General features: G+C 40.1%; 1 protein-coding gene across 2 annotated transcripts in view; it reads left to right on the top strand.

Moving 5' to 3' along the window:
* Positions 1-12,504, top strand: part of LOC127002317 (vacuolar protein sorting-associated protein 29-like) — a 49,568-nt gene that overhangs the window by 23,084 nt on the left and 13,980 nt on the right. Inside the window, exon 1 of one of the 2 annotated variants that reach the window (XM_050868127.1) lies at positions 9,921-10,050. The exons of the other annotated variant lie outside the window; for it this stretch is intronic. Within the exon in view, the coding sequence (XP_050724084.1) occupies positions 10,048-10,050 (3 nt within the window). The 5' untranslated portion in view covers positions 9,921-10,047. Of the gene's footprint in view, positions 1-9,920; positions 10,051-12,504 lie in introns of those variants that run through there. 2 annotated transcript variants of the gene reach the window in all.

Here is a 12,504-nt window from a genome sequence, read left to right as displayed (position 1 = left end):
CAGCAGAACACATTCGTCCCCTTGTGCGAGAAGCGAATTAACACTAATAAAGCCCACCGTGGTTTAATAGCGAAATTAAACAATCAGTCAATGAGAGAAAATTGTTTTACAGGTTAAAGAAAGAACAAAGCACGCCCGAGAACATTAGACTCTATAATGATGCCAGGCGACGAGTAAAAAGACTAGTAGGTCAGGCAAAGCGTAGATATGAAGAAAATATTGCAGCCAACTTTAATAAAAACCAGAAATCTTTCTTCAGTTACATAAACAACAGAAAGGCGATCAAAAGTGGTATTGGACCTTTAACAAACAGCGACGGTGCACTAGTGACTGACAGCCAACACATTGCAAACCTCTTAAACAATTACTTTTCCTCGGTGTTTAATACTAACAGTCTTCCTCTCGCTACCACCAACACCAGTACTATTGTAAATCTCGAGCATGCATTGCCTAATTTTGAAATAACAACCGATGAAGTCCTTAAAGCTCCATTCACTTAAAACAAATAAAAGTCCTGGACCTGACAAAGTATATCCAACTCTGCTGAAAGAAACGAAGAGCGAAATACTCTCCTCCCTCACAACCGTATTCAATATGTCCTTGCGACAAGGCATCGTCCTTCAGATTGGAAAAAGGCTAACGTGACACCGATTTTCAAGAAAGGAGACAAAAAGTACCAGGTAATTACAGGCCCATTAGTCTAACTTCGGTTGTAGGTAAGCTACTTGAGGGCATAATTAGAGACAAATTGTGAGTTACCTTGAAAGCCACTCATTGATTGGGGACTCACAACATGGCTTCCGAAACAAAAGATCCTGCCTATCAAACCTATTAACCTTTTATAACGACCTCTTCACTGTTTATGACGTAACCAAATCACTGGACGTAGTCTATCTTGATTAACATAAAGCGTTTGATAAAGTCCCGCATCATAAATTACTTTACAAATTAAAGCAAATAGGTATTGACGGTCAAGTAAACCAATGGATCGCGAATTGGTTGAGCAACAGACAACAAAGAGTAGTGATTGACGGATTTAACTCAGAGTGGGCGCCTGTCACTAGTGGCGTCCCTCAGGGCTCGGTCCTTGGCCCAGTGCTCTTCATTATTTACATCAACGACGTGGATGTTGGACTCAATAACCGCATTAGTAAATTTGCAGACGACACAAAGATTGGTAACTCGGTTCTCACTGACGAAGACAGGCAAAGCCTCCAAGAGGATTTGCACAAAATTTCAGCTTGGTCGGATAGATGGGAGATGCCCTTTAACGTAGACAAGTGCCAGGTCCTTCAAGTTGGAACGAGGAATAAGAAGTTCGAATACGAAATGCGCGGCGTTAAACTCAAAAGCGTTCAATGCGTCAAAGACTTGGGTGTCAAAATCGCGTCAAACCTCAAATTCTCACAGCAATGCATCGATGCAGCAAATAAAGCGAACAGAATGTTGGGCTTCATTAAAAGAAACTTTGTATTCAAGAATAAAGATGTAATACTCCCGCTCTACAACAGTTTAGTCAGACCCCACTTGGAATATGCGGTACAGTTTTGGTCTCCCCCCCATGCAAATGATATTGCTAAATTAGAAGGTGTTCAGCGTCGGGCAACGAAAATGATCCCTTCCTTGCGCAACAAATCCTACGAAGAAAGGCTTTCTACACTTAACATGTTCTCTTGAGAAACGTCGCCTCCGAGGAAAATTGATCGAATGTTTTAAAATACTTACTGGTTTCACGAATGTAGACAGATCAACATTGTTTATGATCGATGACAGTCTGCGCACGAGGAACAATGGCGTAAAACTCAGATGTAGACAATTAAATTAAGATTGCACCAAATGTTTCTTCACCAACGTTGTAGTGCGAGAATGGAATAAGCTTCCACCATCAGTGGTCCAGTGTAACACGATTGACTCCTTCAAAAATAAGCTCGACCGTCACTTCCTTCAACTTAATATCAACTAGAGTAGAAATGCAACGTTGTGGAGTCTTCTGATTAATGTAAAATCACTTAGGTTTAAGGACAGACCACCAAGTCTGGACCATGGGGTCTGTGTGGTCTGATTTTCTATGTAATCTAATCTCTGGTCTGTCTCTCTCTCTCTCTCTCTCTCTCTCTCTCTCTCTCTCTCTCTCTCTCTCTCTCTCTCTCTCTCTCTCTCTCTCTCTCTCTCTCTCTCTCTCTCTCTCTCTCTCTCTCTCTCTCTCTCTCTCTCTAATCTCTCTCTCTCTCTCTCTCTCTCTCTCTCTCTCTCTCTCTCTCTCTCTCTCTCTCTCTCTCTCTCTCTCTCTCTCTCTCTCTCTCTCTGGTGTGTGTCCGTACATATAACACTCTCTCTCTCTCTCTCTCTCTCTCTCTCTCTCTCTCTCTTGTGTGTGTCCGTATATAACTCTCTCTCTCTCTCTCTCTCTCTCTCTCTCTCTCTCTCTCTCTCTCTCTCTCTCTCTCTCTCTCTCTCTCTCTCTCTCTCTCTCTCTCTCTCTCTCTCTCCGGGGCATTACCATGACAGTCACCTATATATTAAATTTTGTAATTTTTTTTTTTTTTTACAGCAAAGGAGACAGTTCAAGGGCACACAAAAGGCAAACATTAACAAAAAAAGCCCGCTACTCACTGCTCCTAAAAAGAATCCAAAGAGGTGGCCGAAAGATAGGTCAGTTTTGGGAGGAGAGGTGTCCTGATACCCTCCTCTTGAAAGAGTTCAAGTCGTAGGCAGGAGGAAATACAGATGAAGGAAGATTGTTCCAGAGTTTACCAGCGTGAGGGATGAAAGAGTGAAGATGCTGGTTAACTCTTGCATAAGGGGTTTGGACAGTATAGGGATGAGCATGAGTAGAAAGTCGAGTGCAGCGGGGCTGGGAGGGGGAGGCATGCAGTTAGCAAGTTCAGAAGAGCAGTCGTGGAAATATCGATAGAAGATAGAAAGCGAGGCAACATGGCGGCGAAATTTAAGAGGTAGAAGACTATCAGTATGAGGAGGAGAGCTGATGAGACGAAGAGCCTTAGCCTCCACTCTGTCCAGAAGAGCTGTGTGAGTCGAGCCCCCCACACATGAGATGCATACTCCATACGAGGGCGGACAAGGCCCCTGTATATGGACAGCAACTGTGCAGGGGAGAAGAACTGGCGGAGGCGGTACAAAACGCCCAGCCTCGAGGAAGCTGATTTAGTAAGAGATGAGATATGAAGTTTCCAGTTGAGATTTTGAGTTAAGGATAGACCGAGAATGTTTAGTGTTGAGGAAGGTGATAGCTGGGTGTTGTCAAAGAATAGGGGATAGTTGTTTGGAAGATTGTGTCGAGTGGATAGGTGGAGAAACTGTGTTTTTGAGGCGTTGAAGGACACCAGGTTCTTCTTGCCCCAATCGGAAATAATAGTAAGGTCTGAGGCTAAGCGTTCTGCAGTCTCCAGCCTTGAGTCGTTAAGTTCCTGAAGGGTGGGTCTTCTATTAAAAGAAGTTGAATAATGCAGAGTGGAATCATCGGCGTAGGAATGGATAGGACAGTTCGTTTTGGAAAGAAGATCATCAATGATCAACAGAAAAAGAGTGGGAGATAGGACAGAACCCTGTGGGACACCACTGTTAATAGATTTAGGAGAAGAACAGTGACCGTCTACCACGGCAGAAATAGAACGGTCAGAAAGGAAACTGGAGATAAAGGTACAGAGAGAAGGATAGAAACCGTAGGAGGGTAGTTTTGAAAGCAAAGATTTGTGCCAGACCCTATCAAAAGCTTTTGATATGTCCAGCGCAATAGCAAAAGTTTCACCGAAACGGCTAAGAGAGGATGACCAAGAGTCAATTAAGAGAGCAAGGAGATCACCAGTAGAACGCCCCTTGCGGAACCCATACTGGCGATCAGATAGAAGGTCAGAAGTGGAAAGGTGCTTTTGAATCTTCCGGTTAAGGATTGATTCAAAAGCTTTAGATAGACAAGAAAGTAAAGCAATAGGACGGTAGTTTGAGGGATTGGAGCGGTCACCCTTCTTAGGCACAGGCTGTATGAAGGCATACTTCCAGCAAGAAGGAAAGGTAGATGTTGACAGGCAGAGGCGAAAGAGTTTGACCAGGCAGGGTGACAGCACGGAGGCACAGTTTTTAAGGACAATAGGAGGCACTCCATCAGGTCCATAAGCCTTCTGAGGATTGAGGCCAGAGAGGGCATAGAAAACATCATTTTGAAGAATCTTTATAACAGGCATAAAGGAGTCAGAGGGGGGATGAGTAGGAGGAATATGCCCAGAATCGTCCAGAGTGGAGTTTTTAGAAAAAAGTTTGAGAGAAGAGTTCAGCCTTAGAGATAGATGAGACGGCAGTGTTGCCGTCAGGACTGAGGAGTAACGTAAAACAAAACTATACGAAGATCCTGATTTACTGAAAATGTTACAAATAAAATACCTTCAAAAATGCCACAAATCCCCTACAAGTCCCATAACAGTACAGACCATTAACCCATATATACGCCACTTATAAATTAATAAATTGTGCCAGATGAGAGCCAATATATAGCACGTACATACAGTATCCATAAAAAACGCATTATAGATAAATATAATTGTTCACGAGAGGTATATTAATTTATCTTAAGAAAAAGAGTTAGCACAAAATAATAGCCTAGTTTCGTAAATGCAAAATAATAGCTTAGTATTACAAAATGCAAAATAATAGCCTATTATTCCTATATACAAAATAATAGCCTATATACTCGTATAGTTTCGTAAATGCAAAATAATAGCTTAGTTTCCTAAATGTAACATAATAGCCTAGTTTCCTAAATGCAAAATAATAGCCAAGTTTCCCAAATGCAAAATGATAGCCAAGTTTCCCAAATGCAAAATAATAGCCTAGTTTCCTAAATGCAAAATAATAGCCAAGTTTCCCAAATGCAAAATGATAGCCAAGTTTCCCAAATGCAAAATAATAGCCAAGTTTCCCAAATGCAAAATAATAGCCTAGTTTCCCAAATGCAAAATAATAGCCAAGTTTCCCAAATGCAAAATAATAGCCTAGTTTCGTAAATGCAAAATAATAGCCTAGTTTCCCAAATGCAAAATAATAGCCAAGTTTCTCAAATGCAAAATAATAGCCAAGTTTCCCAAATGCAAAATAATAGCCAAGTTTCCCAAATGCAAAATAATAGCCAAGTTTCCCAAATGCAAAATAATAGCCAAGTTTCCCAAATGCAAAATAATAGCCTAGTTTCCCAAATGCAAAATAATAGCCTAGTTTCGTAAATGCAAAATAATAGCCAAGTTTCCCAAATGCAAAATAATAGCCAAGTTTCCCAAATGCAAAATAATAGCCTAGTTTCCCAAATGCAAAATAATAGCCAAGTTTCCCAAATGCAAAGTAATAGCCTAGTTTCGTAAATGCAAAATAATAGCCAAGTTTCGTAAATGCAAAATAATAGCCAAGTTTCCCAAATGCAAAGTAATAGCCTAGTTTCGTAAATGCAAAATAATAGCCAAGTTTCGTAAATGCAAAATAATAGCCTAGTTTCCCAAATGCAAAGTAATAGCCAAGTTTCGTAAATGCAAAATAATGGCCAAGTTTCGTAAATGCAAAGTAATAGCCAAGTTTCCCAAATGCAAAGTAATAGCCTAGTGTCGTAAATGCAAAATAATAGCCAAGTTTCGTAAATGCAAAATAATAGCCAAGTTTCCCAAATGCAAAGTAATAGCCAAGTTTCGTAAATGCAAAATAATAGCCAAGTTTCGTAAATGCAAAATAATAGCCAAGTTTCCCAAATGCAAAGTAATAGCCTAGTGTCGTAAATGCAAAATAATAGCCAAGTTTCGTAAATGCAAAATAATAGCCAAGTTTCCTAAATGCAAAATAATAGCCAATTAAATTTCCCAAATGCAAAATAATAGCCAAGTTTCCCAAATGCAAAATAATAGCCAATTAAGTTTCCCAAATGCAAAATAATAGCCAAGTTTCCCAAATGCAAAATAATAGCCAAGTTTCCCAAATGCAAAATAATAGCCAAGTTTCCCAAATGCAAAATAATAGCCAAGTTTCCCAAATGCAAAATAATAGCCAAGTTTCCCAAATGCAAAATAATAGCCTAGTTTCCCAAATGCAAAATAATAGCCAAGTTTCCCAAATGCAAAATGATAGCCAAGTTTCCCAAATGCAAAATAATAGCCAAGTTTCCCAAATGCAAAATAATAGCCTAGTTTCCCAAATGCAAAATAATAGCCAAGTTTCCCAAATGCAAAATAATAGCCTATAGTGCTTGGGCAATGTATTTCTCCGTCCCCACATTTTCTTTTCGCATTGTCTAGGGCAAGGTGACCACCAGATTTCTGAGACAAAATCTGGGGACATTTTCGGTTCAGAGGCGTAAAAACCTCCAAAACATGTAGTGTTTTTGTCACTGAAAAACTAAAACGGGGACACTGGCCTTACCATTCATGAAGCAGCATTCAAAAGTTTCTCTCACCCTATTTATCCTGAATTGCAAAGGAATTGAATAATAATTCAATTGATTAACAGTTTGTATGTTCTTGGAAGGCAGCAGTCTCGCAAATTATACCGTGCGAAGTTGTTTATCATTGCAACTATACGTATTGTTGAAATGCCTGAATTTTTACTCTTTTCTACACTCACACACGTCCTCTGGAGAGGATCCCACCGCTGCCACCAGTGAAATGCCTGAATTTTTACTCTTTTCTACGCGTCCTCTGCGTGTAACGAAACACACGAGAAATTAATCCAGACAAGGAAAGGTTTGCCGGCGCTGGGGATCGAACCCGCGACCAGCGTAACGGGAGAGCCACTCCTTTACCAGTCGGCCAAAGATGTGCCCCCCTGGCTAAGTGGGTTGTGGGAGGCTCGCCCATCAGGCAAGTCGCGTGTCACTACATAGTTTGGTCAACATTTTCGTTTTTTTTTTTTTTTCCTTTTTTCATTTATTCGAATTTCGGATCTTTCAGTCATAGTAAAAACCGTGGACATTTCCGGGGACAGCAGTATCCGGGGACAGGTCACTGAAAACGGGGGCTGTTCCTGGAAACCGGGGACGTGGTCACCCTAGTCTTGGGGGAGGCAGGCAGGTCCCGCCCCCCTCCCTTATTGTGCATTCATTCCTACCATTGTAGCTTTTGAGTTTCATGGTGCTGCCTACACACGTATTACTAGTTATAATCACATTCTGCCCTGCCTGGGGTTGGGATGGCATGTTCCTCGAGGAACATGCCATCCCAACCCCAGGCAGGGCAGAATGTGGAGGGGATCCCTTCTCCCTTGTTGTTTGCCTGTGTAACGGTCCAAATGTGATTGATTGATTGATTGATAGTTTATTGTTGCAGGTACACAAGGGAGAAGGGAGGAACATGCCATCCCAACCCCCAGGCAGGACAGAGTGTGATTATACAACTATTAATACATGTGTGGGGAGCACCATGAAACTAAAAAGATACAATGGTAGGAAGGAAAGCACAACAAGGGAGGGGGCGGTACCTCCCCATGGACAATAAGACAATAAAATGTGGGGACGGAGAACATTGCCCAAGCACTAGATGGGAATGAATACAGAGATAGAGTAAATACTAGTCCTTAAAGTAAAATACTGCAGAGATCACAGCCTTGTATATAGATTGATAGTTTATTGTTGCAGGTAAACAACTAATGAGTGAATGAGTGTGGAATGCAAGTGAGTGAATGATTATATATATCACAACAAACGAGCAAGTGAGGGGATGAAATATATATATAATCATTCACTCTCTTGCATTCCACACTCATTCACTCATTACACATTTGGACAGTTACACCTGCAACAATAAACAATCAATTAATCAGTCAATCAGGTTATCACAGTATACCGATTACTGTCAGTAGCCGCAGAAACTTGTTTAGGTTAGGTCGAAAAGGTGAAACGAGGATCTGCATGCCTGGTTTAACAAAGAATATAAATTAGAGCGAAGACAGCGAATGTTATAGAAGTTTATGAAGAAATAGTTGGAAGAGAATTAAGAACTAGTCTATCTCTGTATTCATTCCCATCTAGTGCTTGGGCAATGTTCTCCGTCCCCACATTTTATTGTCTTATTGTCCAGGGGGATCGAGGTACCGCCCCCTCCCTTGTTGTGCTGTCCTTCCTACCATTGTATCTTTTTAGTTTCATGGTGCTTCCTACACATGTATTAATAGTTGTATAATGTCCTGCCTGGGGGTTGGGATGGCATGTTCCTCCCTTCTCCCTTGTTGTTTACCTGCAACAATAAACTATCAATCAATCAAGTTCAATCAATCAATTAATCAAGTTCAATCAATCAATCAAGTTCAATCAATCAATCAAGTTCAATCAATCAATTAATCAAGTTCAATCAATCAATTAATCAAGTTCAATCAATCAATCAATCAGTTCAATCAATCAATTAATCAAGTTCAATCAATCAATTAATCAAGTTCAATCAATCAATTAATCAAGTTCAATCAATCAATCAATCAAGTTCAATCAATCAATTAATCAAGTTCAATCAATCAATCAATCAAGTTCAATCAATCAATTAATCAAGTTCAATCAATCAATTAATCAAGTTCAATCAATCAATTAATCAAGCTCAATCAATCAATCAATCAAGTTCAATCAATCAATCAATCAAGTTCAATCAATCAATCAATCAAGTTCAATCAATCAATCAATCAAGTTCAATCAATCAATCAATCAAGTTCAATCAATCAATCAAGTTCAATCAATCAATTAATCAAGTTCAATCAATCAATCAAGTTCAGTCAATCAATCAATCAAGTTCAATCAATCAATCAATCAAGTTCAATCAATCAATTAATCAAGTTCAATCAATCAATCAATCAAGTTCAATCAATCAAGTTCAATCAATCAATCAATCAAGTTCAATCAATCAATTAATCAAGTTCAATCAATCAATTAATCAAGTTCAATCAATCAATTAATCAAGTTCAATCAATCAATCAATCAAGTTCAATCAATCAATCAATCAAGTTCAATCAATCAATTAATCAAGTTCAATCAATCAATCAATCAAGTTCAATCAATCAATCAATCAAGTTCAATCAATCAATCAAGTTCAATCAATCAATTAATCAAGTTCAATCAATCAATTAATCAAGTTCAATCAATCAATCAATCAAGTTCAATCAATCAATCAATCAAGTTCAATCAATCAATTAATCAAGCTCAATCAATCAATTAATCAAGCACAATCAATCAATCAATCAAGTTCAATCAATCAATCAATCAAGTTCAATCAATCAATCAATCAAGTTCAATCAATCAATTAATCAAGTTCAATCAATCAATTAATCAAGTTCAATCAATCAATTAATCAAGTTCAATCAATCAAGTTCAATCAATCAATTAATCAAGTTCAATCAATCAATTAATCAAGTTCAATCAATCAATTAATCAAGTTCAATCAATCAAGCTCAATCAATCAATTAATCAAGTTCAATCAATCAATTAATCAAGTTCAATCAATCAAGTTCAATCAATCAATTAATCAAGTTCAATCAATCAATTAATCAAGTTCAATCAATCAATTAATCAAGTTCAATCAATCAAGCTCAATCAATCAATTAATCAAGTTCAATCAATCAATTAATCAAGTTCAATCAATCAAGCTCAATCAATCAATTAATCAAGTTCAATCAATCAATCAATCAAGTTCAATCAAGTTCAATCAAGTTCAATCAATCAATCAATCAAGTTCAATCAAGTTCAATCAAGTTCAATCAATCAAGTTGGAAGATCTATTTGACAAGTGGAGTCCGGCACTCTGGCGCACCTGCTGCTAGATTATCGTACTCAGAGCCTCGTATTTACCGGTATTGAAGGCATAGCTAAAGCCGAAAAACACCAAATAATTAACCATTTTAACGATAAGCATATATGAAGGCAGTTACTGGGGTCGAGGAGGCAGTTTTTGGGTCGTAAATCGGCAGACATAGAAGGCTGAGTACGACAATTTGGCATGTGACGTTTGGTGCTCCGTTGAGGCGGCGGACAGCGGACGTTTGTTGTTATTGTCCACTATCAGCAGGAGGCGGCGCCCGTACACCATGGTAGGCTTATGACGGCTGTTATCTAGTGTGAATTAGCCTGTAGATGTGATGAACAGTTATAGTTTCGTTGGTTTGATGCTCCACGTCTGTCCCGGCCACGGTCAGCGAGGTGTGCCGCGGTGCCTCTCACGCCCACCTTACCCAGTGGCCGCCCCTGAGGCTCACCTGGTCCAGGCTCCATTATCCTTACCGCAACAAGGAAATGCAGTGGTAGTTGTGGAGATTCACTACGCGCCTCCAAAATACGAGATTACGCCTCCGTGTTATACTTAAGGGGCGGAATACACCCCCCCCCGTGGGTCTATACCTGGTCCAAGCTCCATTATCCTTACCGCAACAAGGAAATGCAGTGGTAGTTGTGGAGATTCACCACGAGCCTCCAAAATACGAGATTACGCCTCCGTGTTATACTTAAGGGGCGGAATACACCCCCCCCGTGGGTCTATACCTGGTCCAAGCTCCATTATCCTTACCGCAACAAGGAAATGCAGTGGTAGTTGTGGAGATTCACCACGAGCCTCCAAAATACGATATTACGCCTCCGTGTTATACTTAACCCGTAAAGTGTTTAGTACGTATATATACGTTCGGGAGGGAAAGTGTTTAGTACGTATATATACGATCATCGTTTTCTTTTACTTCATGGCACCTAAACCTGTAGAAATGGTTCAAGATGTCTTTTCTATGCCTAAATATGATTTTGAAAGCTCACTCTCATTTTTATTGTATTGCTGTGGTCTATTACATAGAATGTATCCATGACCACGAATGATTTATTGAAAAAATAGGTATATTTATAAAAATATGTCAGTGGTGTCATAATTACTTATCAATATACTCAAAATACTGTTCAGTAGATCAGCTATTTTTATATCATTCCAACTTGAATAGCAATTTCAATATATTTTGTGTTCATGCGTACAGTCATCGTCGGTTGTGTTGGCAGCCCTGGGGCGTGAGGCGCCGGGTTGGCCCAGCAATGAGTCATGATAGCCAGACACGCTGCTACACCCTCGCTGTTAGCACGTGTTGTCCTGTGCAGTGCAGTGTTAGCTATACAGGCAGCCTCGTTGGGCCCAACAGGGTTGTTGCTGTCTGTTTCTCCTTTGTATTCATTCCTGGCTCGGAACCTGAGTCATCAGTTTCCCAGCCATACAGATTTTCATGGGATATGCTACAGTCCAGAGGTAATACACAATTACCTCTTAGATATACTTGTAAAATTGGGATGTTATGTAAATTGTACAGTAGCAGAGCAATACCAAATTGGTCGGCAGCAAATGCAAAGACGCGGAAGCTACGTAGTAAATGGGAAAATGTTTGGGGTATGTGATCAGCTGGCGGGCGAGGGCGGGCGGGCTGTGGTATGCAGGAGTACCAACATAAAAAAACATAAAATTCGTATAATGGGTTATTTGGGCAGCTGTGTGTAATTTTTTTGTTGTTGGTGTTACAAAACATGTTATGCTTGTGCAATGAAGGGATAATATTGTGCTACTTATATACACATAGAGAAAATATAGTCTGTACGAGCGTGATAAATTTGGTACTATGATATGACTATAGAAAGGCTAGACAAACAATCCTCAGATATATTTTACAAGAAACTCAAACTAAACAATATATAGTCATGGAAGAAGCATTCACAGTGTGTCGGAAATAATAAATAAGAAGCGGAAGTTACATAGTACTGTTCTACATGTTTCGTCTTACGCACCACCACTGGAGTATTGGTGCCACGCGTGAAAGGACTCACAGAAAACGACAGCTTACAGGGAACACACATATATCGCATTTATATCGTTCAAATCAGCTATTTTTTTTCAATTTTATAAGACAATAATATTATTTGGCCAAAATCCATCCCCACATGACCTGTTTCACTCCTATAAAGCAACACTGTACGGGTTAAGGGGCGGAATTCACCCCCCGTGGGTCTATACCTGGTCCAGGCTCCATTATCCTTAGCGCAACAAGGAAATGCAGTGGTAGTTGTGGAGATTCACTACGAGCCTCCAAAATACGAGATTACGCCTCCGTGTTATACTTAAGGGGCGGAATTCACCCCCCGTGGGTCTACACCTGGTCCAGGCTCCATTATCCTTAGCGCAACAAGGAAATGCAGTGGTAGTTGTGGAGATTCACTACGAGCCTCCAAAATACGAGATTACGCCTCCGTGTTATACTTAAGGGGCGGAATTCACCCCCCCCGTGGGTCTATAATGAGTTACCCGGGGATGTTAAGGACAGTGGCAGTCTAGTGGGTCTATAATGAGTTACCCGGGGATGTTAAGGACAGTGGCAGTCTAGTGGGTCTATAATGAGTTACCCGGGGATGTTAAGGACAGTGGCAGTCTAGCGGGTCTATAATGAGTTACCCGGGGATGTTAAGGACAGTGGCAGTCTAGTGGGTCTATAATGAGTTACCCGGGGATGTTAAAGACAGTGGCAGTC

Source organism: Eriocheir sinensis, chromosome 23, assembly GCF_024679095.1.
Source record: "Eriocheir sinensis breed Jianghai 21 chromosome 23, ASM2467909v1, whole genome shotgun sequence".
Lineage (NCBI taxonomy): Eukaryota > Metazoa > Arthropoda > Malacostraca > Decapoda > Varunidae > Eriocheir > Eriocheir sinensis.
This window is presented reverse-complemented; position numbering and strand designations above follow the sequence as displayed.